At 37.0% G+C, this 12,127-nt stretch overlaps 1 protein-coding gene across 3 annotated transcripts; it reads left to right on the top strand.

Moving 5' to 3' along the window:
- Positions 1-2,959: 2,959 nt before the first annotated feature.
- On the top strand, positions 2,960-7,764 carry LOC123466384 (vicilin-like seed storage protein At2g18540). Of its 3 annotated transcripts, XM_045167595.1 has the most exons (3): positions 2,960-4,272; positions 6,130-6,389; positions 7,382-7,764. In XM_045167595.1, exons 1-3 carry the CDS (start codon positions 3,101-3,103, stop codon positions 7,537-7,539), a joined length of 1,590 nt encoding a protein of 529 aa, XP_045023530.1. In that variant the 5' UTR covers positions 2,960-3,100; the 3' UTR covers positions 7,540-7,764. The 3 variants fall into 3 exon arrangements, with proteins under 3 accessions (XP_045023530.1, XP_045023531.1, XP_045023529.1); XM_045167596.1 differs by lacking the exon at positions 6,130-6,389 and having other exon boundaries at positions 7,382-7,586; XM_045167594.1 differs by having other exon boundaries at positions 6,130-7,480.
- The last annotated feature ends 4,363 nt before the right edge of the window (positions 7,765-12,127 follow it).

Here is a 12,127-nt window from a genome sequence, read left to right as displayed (position 1 = left end):
GGTATAACAGTGTATTCACATTGAATACAAGTATATTTGATGCTGTTTACATATAGAAGTAAAAACTCATGGTATAACAGTGTATTCACATTGAATACAAGTATATTCCATGCAGTTTACATATAGAAGTAAAAACTCATGGTATAACAGTGTATTCACATTGAATACAAGTATATTTGATGCTGTTTACATATAGAAGTAAAAACTCATGGTATAACAGTGTATTCACATTGAATACAAGTATATTCCATGCAGTTTACATATAGAAGTAAAAACTCATGGTATAACAGTGTATTCACATTGAATACAAGTATATTCCATGCAGTTTACATATAGAAGTAAAAACTCATGGTATAACAGTGTATTCACATTGAATACAAGTATATTCCATGCAGTTTACATATAGAAGTAAAAACTCATGGTATAACAGTGTATTCACATTGAATACAAGTATATTCCATGCAGTTTACATATAGAAGTAAAAACTCATGGTATAACAGTGTATTCACATTGAATACAAGTATATTCCATGCAGTTTACATATAGAAGTAAAAACTCATGGTATAACAGTGTATTCACATTGAATACAAGTATATTTGATGCTGTTTACATATAGAAGTAAAAACTCATGGTATAACAGTGTATTCACATTGAATACAAGTATATTCCATGCAGTTTACATATAGAAGTAAAAACTCATGGTATAACAGTGTATTCACATTGAATACAAGTATATTCCATGCAGTTTACATATAGAAGTAAAAACTCATGGTATAACAGTGTATTCACATTGAATACAAGTATATTTGATGCAGTTTACATATAGAAGTAAAAACTCATGGTATAACAGTGTATTCACATTGAATACAAGTATATTTGATGCTGTTTACATATAGAAGTAAAAACTCATGGTATAACAGTGTATTCACATTGAATACAAGTATATTCCATGCAGTTTACATATAGAAGTAAAAACTCATGGTATAACAGTGTATTCACATTGAATACAAGTATATTCCATGCAGTTTACATATAGAAGTAAAAACTCATGGTATAACAGTGTATTCACATTGAATACAAGTATATTCCATGCAGTTTACATATAGAAGTAAAAACTCATGGTATAACAGTGTATTCACATTGAATACAAGTATATTCCATGCAGTTTACATATAGAAGTAAAAACTCATGGTATAACAGTGTATTCACATTGAATACAAGTATATTCCATGCAGTTTACATATAGAAGTAAAAACTCATGGTATAACAGTGTATTCACATTGAATACAAGTATATTCCATGCAGTTTACATATAGAAGTAAAAACTCATGGTATAACAGTGTATTCACATTGAATACAAGTATATTCCATGCAGTTTACATATAGAAGTAAAAACTCATGGTATAACAGTGTATTCACATTGAATACAAGTATATTCCATGCAGTTTACATATAGAACTAAAAACTCATGGTATAACAGTGTATTCACATTGAATACAAGTATATTCCATGCAGTTTACATATAGAAGTAAAAACTCATGGTATAACAGTGTATTCACATTGAATACAAGTATATTTGATGCTGTTTACATATAGAAGTAAAAACTCATGGTATAACAGTGTATTCACATTGAATACAAGTATATTCGATGCAGTTTACATATAGAAGTAAAAACTCATGGTATAACAGTGTATTCACATTGAATACAAGTATATTTGATGCTGTTTACATATAGAAGTAAAAACTCATGGTATAACAGTGTATTCACATTGAATACAAGTATATTTGATGCTGTTTACATATAGAAGTAAAAACTCATGGTATAACAGTGTATTCACATTGAATACAAGTATATTCCATGCAGTTTACATATAGAAGTAAAAACTCATGGTATAACAGTGTATTCACATTGAATACAAGTATATTCCATGCAGTTTACATATAGAAGTAAAAACTCATGGTATAACAGTGTATTCACATTGAATACAAGTATATTCCATGCAGTTTACATATAGAAGTAAAAACTCATGGTATAACAGTGTATTCACATTGAATACAAGTATATTCGATGCAGTTTACATATAGAAGTAAAAACTCATGGTATAACAGTGTATTCACATTGAATACAAGTATATTTGATGCAGTTTACATATAGAAGTAAAAACTCATGGTATAACAGTGTATTCACATTGAATACAAGTATATTCCATGCAGTTTACATATAGAAGTAAAAACTCATGGTATAACAGTGTATTCACATTGAATACAAGTATATTCCATGCAGTTTACATATAGAACTAAAAACTCATGGTATAACAGTGTATTCACATTGAATACAAGTATATTCAATGCAGTTTACATATAGAAGTAAAAACTCATGGTATAACAGTGTATTCACATTGAATACAAGTATATTTGATGCTGTTTACATATAGAAGTAAAAACTCATGGTATAACAGTGTATTCACATTGAATACAAGTATATTCCATGCAGTTTACATATAGAAGTAAAAACTCATGGTATAACAGTGTATTCACATTGAATACAAGTATATTTGATGCAGTTTACATATAGAAGTAAAAACTCATGGTATAACAGTGTATTCACATTGAATACAAGTATATTTGATGCTGTTTACATATAGAAGTAAAAACTCATGGTATAACAGTGTATTCACATTGAATACAAGTATATTTGATGCTGTTTACATATAGAAGTAAAAACTCATGGTATAACAGTGTATTCACATTGAATACAAGTATATTTGATGCAGTTTACATATAGAAGTAAAAACTCATGATATAACAGTGTATTCACATTGAATACAAGTATATTCCATGCAGTTTACATATAGAAGTAAAAACTCATGGTATAACAGTGTATTCACATTGAATACAAGTATATTTCATGCAGTTTACTTATAGAAGTAAAAACTCATGGTATAACAGTGTATTGCACTCAAACGTTCCGTTCCCCTTAAGGGTGTTGACACTGTATTTGCCAGCTCTTTCATAGATGGCGCGATAGCGCACTTTCTTTTCTTATGCCATGGGAGGCCCCAGAACCCTCAGACCTGTTTCAGCTCCGGAATAGTTAAGATGTCAATTGATCCTAACGAGGCCAGAGGCGGGAGTGGCAGGCGTAGAAGACAGTCTGCCGTCCCGTCCTTGGACCCGCGCGTTCATAACTTTGTAGATTTAATTGACGTAGAACAAGTTGGTGAAGTTAGCCAAGATGATGAAGTGTCAGTGCCAAGTGAGTCGTCGGCGGAACGCCGAGCCTATGCAGAGATCGAGAGGATGCGGCAGCAACGGGAATTTGAGAGGCAGCAACGTGACAGGGAGAGGCAGGAAGAAACGGAGCGACGTCGACGGGAGAGGCAAGAACGCCACCAGCAGCGGGATCGCGAGGGTCGCCTTCGACGAGAGCAAGAGGCCGGTCGTCGTTCGAGGGAAGAACGTCGCAACCGCGATGCACGCCCCAGATCCAGGTCCCCGCACCGCTCCAGACCGTCCCAGACGCCCGTAGTTCCGGCGCCTCCCGCCACGAGAAATGCACTTCCACCGTCGCCGCCGCCGTCGGCCGGGACATCGGAAAGATCTCAGCATCCAAGAAAGGTCCTGGTCTCGAAAGAAGATTCGAGAAACCTCGCCGACTGGCTGAACAAGAGCGTCACGCCAGCCGAACTGAAGGGTTTTGCAGACAAATACCCGATTGAATTCGAAAAGAAAGAATTCAGCCTGGCTCCTCCACGTCTGGACGACTGGATGACCAGGCGACTAAAAGAGTCCGCCGCCCACAAACCAGCCGAAGCGGCAGAGAAAACGTGGCTTTCGGTACAGCTTAAGGTCCTGGACATAGCAGGACCGCTTGTCTATCTCCACCAGCTGACGAAGCAGGGTCGCCCGCTGGACATGGAAGAGGTGTCCGAAAACGTTAAAGTGGCGCTGGAGCTAACAGCCGCAGCGTCCTACGACATCAACCGTAGAAGACGCCGGAACATCCTCAACCATACCGACCCTCGCTCCGACTACTTGCTGGAGGACCCCAAATCCTTTTCAAGCAAGCAAACAGTTTCGTCACTGTTTGGCAAACGCTTCCTCGAAGCCATGTTGAAAGAAGCGGACCAAGACGAAAAACTAAGCCGTCGTGGTCCACCAGGCCCAGCCCCCAAAACAGCTGGAGGACCGGTAACACGATCAAAATCCGGCAGAGGAGGCAGAGGGCAATTTCCATTCGACAACGATCGAGGCGGCGGACGTGGGAGAAGGTATGTAACCACTCAAAATGAGTTAATTTTTAGCATGCCCCATCCCCCTCCAGCCTCGTTTTGGCGGGGGAAGACTACGCTTTTTTCAGACAAACTGGGGGCGTTTTTCGTCGGACCCGTGGGTTCTTTCGACCATTTCAAATGGCCTTCGAATTGATTTTTTGTCCGTCCCTTTTCAATCCTTTCCCCCACCGACGATTCGTATGTCAGAGGAAATGGGAAAGGTTTGCGACGAGGAAGTGGTTAGCTTATTAGAAAAAAAGGCCATTGAGGAGACATCCGATTCGGACGGATTTTTTAGTGCCCTTTTTGTAATACCAAAAAAAGCGGGGGGCTATAGGCCCATTGTTAACTTAAAAGCGCTCAACAACTTCGTCGCATACTCCCATTTTAAAATGGAAGGCCTCGACGCAGTCAAGCAACTTTTAGAACCGGGAGACTTTATGACCAAAATAGACCTTAAAGACGCCTATTTGTTCATCCCGGTGCTAAAAGAGCACAAAAAATTTCTCCGTTTTTGTTTGGGGGATAAAAAATTCCAATTTACTTGCCTCCCATTCGGACTGTCGGCCGCACCGAGGGTATTCACTAAGGTTATGAAGGTAGTCATGGGCCATCTTAGATCAAAAGGAATCAGGCTGATCATCTACCTTGACGACATCCTGATTCTGAGTCGTTCCTTTTCGGAAGCATTAGACCACTGCGCAGTGGTGGCGGAAACGCTGACCTCACTTGGTTTCGTTATTAACGAAGCAAAATCAATCAAGCAGCCAGTCCAACGCATAGACTATCTAGGTGTAGTAGTAGATTCCACCAAACTTTCCTTCGCGCTCCCCCAGGAAAAAATGGACCAGGTTTTGAAACTCTGCAAAAAGGCGCTCGGAAGTAAAGATATCACTTTAAGGGATATCTCTAAAATTTTAGGCAACTTCGCGTGGGCCATCCATTCCATTCCTTTTGCGCAGATGCACTACAGACAAATTCAGGATTTCCATATACAACAATTGCACAAATGGGACCGTGATTTGTCAAAAAGAATTATACTCCCGGCGGAAGCGCGGAGCAACTTGGATTGGTGGATTAACAACTTGCAAATTGTAAACGGAAAACCTTTTTTCCCACGCTCCCCTCATTTAGAAATCTATTCAGACGCATCACTGTCAGGGTGGGGCGCTGTTTGCGACGATGTTAGAACCAGAGGTCCGTGGACCGCAGCAGATAGAAATCGCCACATTAACGAGCTCGAAATCTTGGCTGCTTTTCACGCAGTCAAGTCATTCGCCGGCAGTTCATCGAAAATCGCAATCAAACTCTATCTTGATAATAGCACGGCCGTTTGCTATATCAACAAGGGGGGCGGCACAAGATCGATTGGTCTATCGATTCTGGCTAATCTGCTCAACTCATTCTGTGAGGAACGCAGCATTTCGCTCGAAGCATTTTTTCTTCCGGGGAAATTTAATGTCGAGGCGGACGAAGAGTCGAGAGCGGCGTCAGACAGTAGCGACTGGATGCTTTGCCGTCGATCCTTCCAGGCGATCGATAACATATGGGCGACAGACGTCGACTTGTTTTCGGCAAGTTGGAACCACCAGCATGACCGCTTCATTTCTTGGCGGCCTCAACCGGGAGCATGGGCAGTCAATGCCTTTTCGAAGAACTGGGGAGAGTTTAAAGCTTACGCCTTTCCCCCCTTCTCTATGATCTCCCGTTGCCTGGCCAAAGTGAAAGCGGAAGAAGCAAGACTGCTTCTCATCTGCCCAGTATGGCCCAGCCAAATTTGGTTCCCGTCGCTGCTGGAATTAGCGTGCGATACCCCGCGCATCCTCCCGCCCAGATCTGATATTTTGCTTTCAGCCCAGGGCGACTACCATCCACTGGCAGAGAAAAGTCAGCTTCTTCTATCCGCCTGGATGTTATCAGGACAAGCCTGTCAGACCAAGGCCTTCCGTCAAAAGTGGTCGACCTTTTGCTGGCAGGAAGCCGTCCAGCCACGAATACTGCATACCAGGCCGCCTGGCACTCTTGGTCAGATTGGTGTGCTGAACAGCATACCAATCCCATGTCTAGCACTTTGAGCTCGGTCCTCTCGTACCTGACTCATCTTTTTGAGATGGGTAAGTCATACAGCACAATTAATCTTCACAGATCAATGCTGTCGATGACCTTAGGGCCAATCGACCACTTCCAAGTAGGTTCACATCCGCTAGTAGTCAAATTATTAAGAGCCACCTATAATTTAAACCCTCCTAAACCTAAATATAGCTTTACATGGGACCCTAATGTCGTGTTAGATTTCGCCAAGGCGGATGGTGAGAACGAATCACTCCGCCTCAATAGGTTGTCGGCCAAACTGACCACGTTAATAGCGCTTACTTCCCTGCTGCGCGTATCCGAAATCGCGGCAATCGAGAGGAGCTCCGTTCGATTCGACGATGGAGCCGCAACTCTTTTTTTGTCGAAGCCAAGAAAGTCCCAGCACCAAGGCCCGCTTTCCTCAATCAAGATCCCTCGATGCCCGGACAAAATAGTTTGCCCGGTAGACTGCCTAGGGTTTTACATTTACGTCACAGACCCCATCAGACCGGCCGGCAACGTAGACAGGCTATTGATTAGCAACATCGCCCCATATCGCCCGGTCTCGGCATCTACAGTAGCGAGGTGGATTAAATCTTACATGGAGAGGGCCGGAGTGGACACACAAACCTTCTCTGCGCATTCAACGAGAGGTGCAGCGGCCTCAAAGGCAGTCGCTTCAGGAGTGCCAATTGAATCCGTTCTTACGGCTGCCCAGTGGTCAAGAGAATCTACCTTCGCTAGATTTTATCATAGACCCATTGCCCCATCTGAAATCGCTTTTCAAGATAACGTCAGCAGCGAACAGCTTTAAAATCACCCTTAAGGGGAACGGAACGTTTGAGTGCAATTATTGGTTGCTCGAGGGATGGCTCGGCCATCCCGATGGGCAACCTGAATTGCACGAAAGTAAGAGAAGAGAACCCTTAAGGGTCTCTATTTCCCGCCCTCTCCACCCGTATATTTTTCCGTTCATCTGTCTTATTCTGCTCGGTTTGTTAATTGGCCCCTCCCTTTTATCTCCTTTTTACAGAGGAGGAAGAAGCCGTGGCAGAGGAAGACGTGGCCGAGGAGGCCAGCATTCCGCCAATCATTAGAAGACGCGGAGATTGCGGAACGCTCCACCTAACTTTATGTTTTTTGTTTCGAGCGCAAGCGCATCTTTCGCATTTCAATTCTTTGATTTTGTAAGGGAATTCTTCCCATTTTTTGTTTGTATTTACCCAAACGTTCGGACTGTCACAGGTTTGAGGGTTCTGGGGCCTCCCATGGCATAAGAAAAGAAAGTGCGCTATCGCGCCATCTATGAAAGAGCTGGCAAATACAGTGTCAACACCCTTAAGGGTTCTCTTCTCTTACTTTCGTGCAATTCAGGTTGCCCATCGGGATGGCCGAGCCATCCCTCGAGCAACCAATAATTCACATTGAATACAAGTATATTTCATGCAGTTTACATATAGAAGTAAAAACTCATGGTATAACAGTGTATTCACATTGAATACAAGTATATTCCATGCAGTTTACATATAGAAGTAAAAACTCATGGTATAACAGTGTATTCACATTGAATACAAGTATATTCCATGCAGTTTACATATAGAAGTAAAAACTCATGGTATAACAGTGTATTCACATTGAATACAAGTATATTCCATGCAGTTTACATATAGAAGTAAAAACTCATGGTATAACAGTGTATTCACATTGAATACAAGTATATTTGATGCTGTTTACATATAGAACTAAAAACTCATGGTATAACAGTGTATTCACATTGAATACAAGTATATTCCATGCAGTTTACATATAGAAGTAAAAACTCATGGTATAACAGTGTATTCACATTGAATACAAGTATATTCCATGCAGTTTACATATAGAAGTAAAAACTCATGGTATAACAGTGTATTCACATTGAATACAAGTATATTCCATGCAGTTTACATATAGAAGTAAAAACTCATGGTATAACAGTGTATTCACATTGAATACAAGTATATTCCATGCAGTTTACATATAGAAGTAAAAACTCATGGTATAACAGTGTATTCACATTGAATACAAGTATATTCCATGCAGTTTACATATAGAAGTAAAAACTCATGGTATAACAGTGTATTCACATTGAATACAAGTATATTCCATGCAGTTTACATATAGAAGTAAAAACTCATGGTATAACAGTGTATTCACATTGAATACAAGTATATTCCATGCAGTTTACATATAGAAGTAAAAACTCATGGTATAACAGTGTATTCACATTGAATACAAGTATATTCCATGCAGTTTACATATAGAAGTAAAAACTCATGGTATAACAGTGTATTCACATTGAATACAAGTATATTCCATGCAGTTTACATATAGAAGTAAAAACTCATGGTATAACAGTGTATTCACATTGAATACAAGTATATTCCATGCAGTTTACATATAGAAGTAAAAACTCATGGTATAACAGTGTATTCACATTGAATACAAGTATATTTCATGCTGTTTACATATAGAAGTAAAAACTCATGGTATAACAGTGTATTCACATTGAATACAAGTATATTCCATGCAGTTTACATATAGAAGTAAAAACTCATGGTATAACAGTGTATTCACATTGAATACAAGTATATTCCATGCAGTTTACATATAGAAGTAAAAACTCATGGTATAACAGTGTATTCACATTGAATACAAGTATATTCCATGCAGTTTACATATAGAAGTAAAAACTCATGGTATAACAGTGTATTCACATTGAATACAAGTATATTTTCATGCTGTTTACATATAGAAGTAAAAACTCATGGTATAACAGTGTATTCACATTGAATACAAGTATATTCCATGCAGTTTACATATAGAAGTAAAAACTCATGGTATAACAGTGTATTCACATTGAATACAAGTATATTTCCATGCTGTTTACATATAGAAGTAAAAACTCATGGTATAACAGTGTATTCACATTGAATACAAGTATATTCCATGCAGTTTACATATAGAAGTAAAAACTCATGGTATAACAGTGTATTCACATTGAATACAAGTATATTTCATGCTGTTTACATATAGAAGTAAAAACTCATGGTATAACAGTGTATTCACATTGAATACAAGTATATTCCATGCAGTTTACATATAGAAGTAAAAACTCATGGTATAACAGTGTATTCACATTGAATACAAGTATATTTGATGCTGTTTACATATAGAACTAAAAACTCAGGGTATAACAGTGTATTCACATTGAATACAAGTATATTCCATGCAGTTTACATATAGAAGTAAAAACTCATGGTATAACAGTGTATTCACATTGAATACAAGTATATTCCATGCAGTTTACATATAGAAGTAAAAACTCATGGTATAACAGTGTATTCACATTGAATACAAGTATATTCCATGCAGTTTACATATAGAAGTAAAAACTCATGGTATAACAGTGTATTCACATTGAATACAAGTATATTCCATGCAGTTTACATATAGAAGTAAAAACTCATGGTATAACAGTGTATTCACATTGAATACAAGTATATTTCATGCTGTTTACATATAGAAGTAAAAACTCATGGTATAACAGTGTATTCACATTGAATACAAGTATATTCCATGCAGTTTACATATAGAAGTAAAAACTCATGGTATAACAGTGTATTCACATTGAATACAAGTATATTCCATGCAGTTTACATATAGAAGTAAAAACTCATGGTATAACAGTGTATTCACATTGAATACAAGTATATTTCATGCAGTTTACATATAGAAGTAAAAACTCATGGTATAACAGTGTATTCACATTGAATACAAGTATATTTCATGCAGTTTACATATAGAAGTAAAAACTCATGGTATAACAGTGTATTCACATTGAATACAAGTATATTTCCATGCAGTTTACATATAGAAGTAAAAACTCATGGTATAACAGTGTATTCACATTGAATACAAGTATATTTCATGCTGTTTACATATAGAAGTAAAAACTCATGGTATAACAGTGTATTCACATTGAATACAAGTATATTCCATGCAGTTTACATATAGAAGTAAAAACTCATGGTATAACAGTGTATTCACATTGAATACAAGTATATTTCATGCTGTTTACATATAGAACTAAAAACTCATGGTATAACAGTGTATTCACATTGAATACAAGTATATTCCATGCAGTTTACATATAGAAGTAAAAACTCATGGTATAACAGTGTATTCACATTGAATACAAGTATATTTCATGCTGTTTACATATAGAAGTAAAAACTCATGGTATAACAGTGTATTCACATTGAATACAAGTATATTCCATGCAGTTTACATATAGAAGTAAAAACTCATGGTATAACAGTGTATTCACATTGAATACAAGTATATTCCATGCCAGTTTACATATAGAAGTAAAAACTCATGGTATAACAGTGTATTCACATTGAATACAAGTATATTCCATGCAGTTTACATATAGAAGTAAAAACTCATGGTATAACAGTGTATTCACATTGAATACAAGTATATTCCATGCAGTTTACATATAGAAGTAAAAACTCATGGTATAACAGTGTATTCACATTGAATACAAGTATATTTCATGCTGTTTACATATAGAAGTAAAAACTCATGGTATAACAGTGTATTCACATTGAATACAAGTATATTCCATGCAGTTTACATATAGAAGTAAAAACTCATGGTATAACAGTGTATTCATCATTGAATACAAGTATATTCCATGCAGTTTACATATAGAAGTAAAAACTCATGGTATAACAGTGTATTCACATTGAATACAAGTATATTCCATGCAGTTTACATATAAAGTAAAAACTCATGGTATAACAGTGTATTCACATTGAGATACAAGTATATTTGATGCTGTTTACATATAGAAGTAAAAACTCATGGTATAACAGTGTATTCACATTGAATACAAGTATATTCCATGCAGTTTACATATAGAAGTAAAAACTCTGATGGTATAACAGTGTATTCACATTGAATACAAGTATATTTCCATGCTGTTTACATATAGAACTAAAAACTCATGGTATAACAGTGTATTCACATTGAATACAAGTATATTCCATGCTAGTTTACATATAGAAGTAAAAACTCATGGTATAACAGTGTATTCACATTGAATACAAGTATATTTCATGCTGTTTACATATAGAAGTAAAAACTCATGGTATAACAGTGTATTCACATTGAATACAAGTATATTCCATGCAGTTTACATATAGAAGTAAAAACTCATGGTATAACAGTGTATTCACATTGAATACAAGTATATTTCCATGCAGTTTACATATAGAAGTAAAAACTCATGGTATAACAGTGTATTCACATTGAATACAAGTATATTCCATGCAGTTTACATATAGAAGTAAAAACTCATGGTATAACAGTGTATTCACATTGAATACAAGTATATTCCATGCAGTTTACATATAGAAGTAAAAACTCATGGTATAACAGTGTATTCACATTGAATACAAGTATATTCCATGCAGTTTACATATAGAACTAAAAAAACTCATGGTATAACAGTGTATTCACATTGAATACAAGTATATTCCATGCAGTTTATATATATAAGTAAAAACTCATGGTATAACAGTGTATTCACATTGAATACAAGTATATTCCATGCTGTTTACATATAGAAGTAAAAACTCATGGTATAACAGTGTATTCACATTGAATACAAGTATATTCCATGCAGTTTACATATAGAAGTAAAAACTCATGGTATAACAGTGTATTCACATTG

The sequence above is a fragment of the Daphnia magna genome, unplaced genomic scaffold (genome assembly GCF_020631705.1).
Source record: "Daphnia magna isolate NIES unplaced genomic scaffold, ASM2063170v1.1 Dm_contigs238, whole genome shotgun sequence".
Lineage (NCBI taxonomy): Eukaryota > Metazoa > Arthropoda > Branchiopoda > Diplostraca > Daphniidae > Daphnia > Daphnia magna.
Note: the sequence above shows the minus strand (reverse complement) of the source record. Positions and strands in the feature narration are given on the sequence as shown.

Excerpts from the sequence above, each read along its gene's own strand:
- LOC123466384 (XM_045167594.1), top strand. The coding sequence starts at position 3,101 with ATGTCAATTGATCCTAACGAGGCCAGAGGCGGGAGTGGCAGGCGTAGA. Across the intron at positions 4,273-6,129 it reads GGCGGCGGACGTGGGAGAAG|CCCAGGGCGACTACCATCCA; the intron begins GTATGTAACCAC and ends TTTTGCTTTCAG.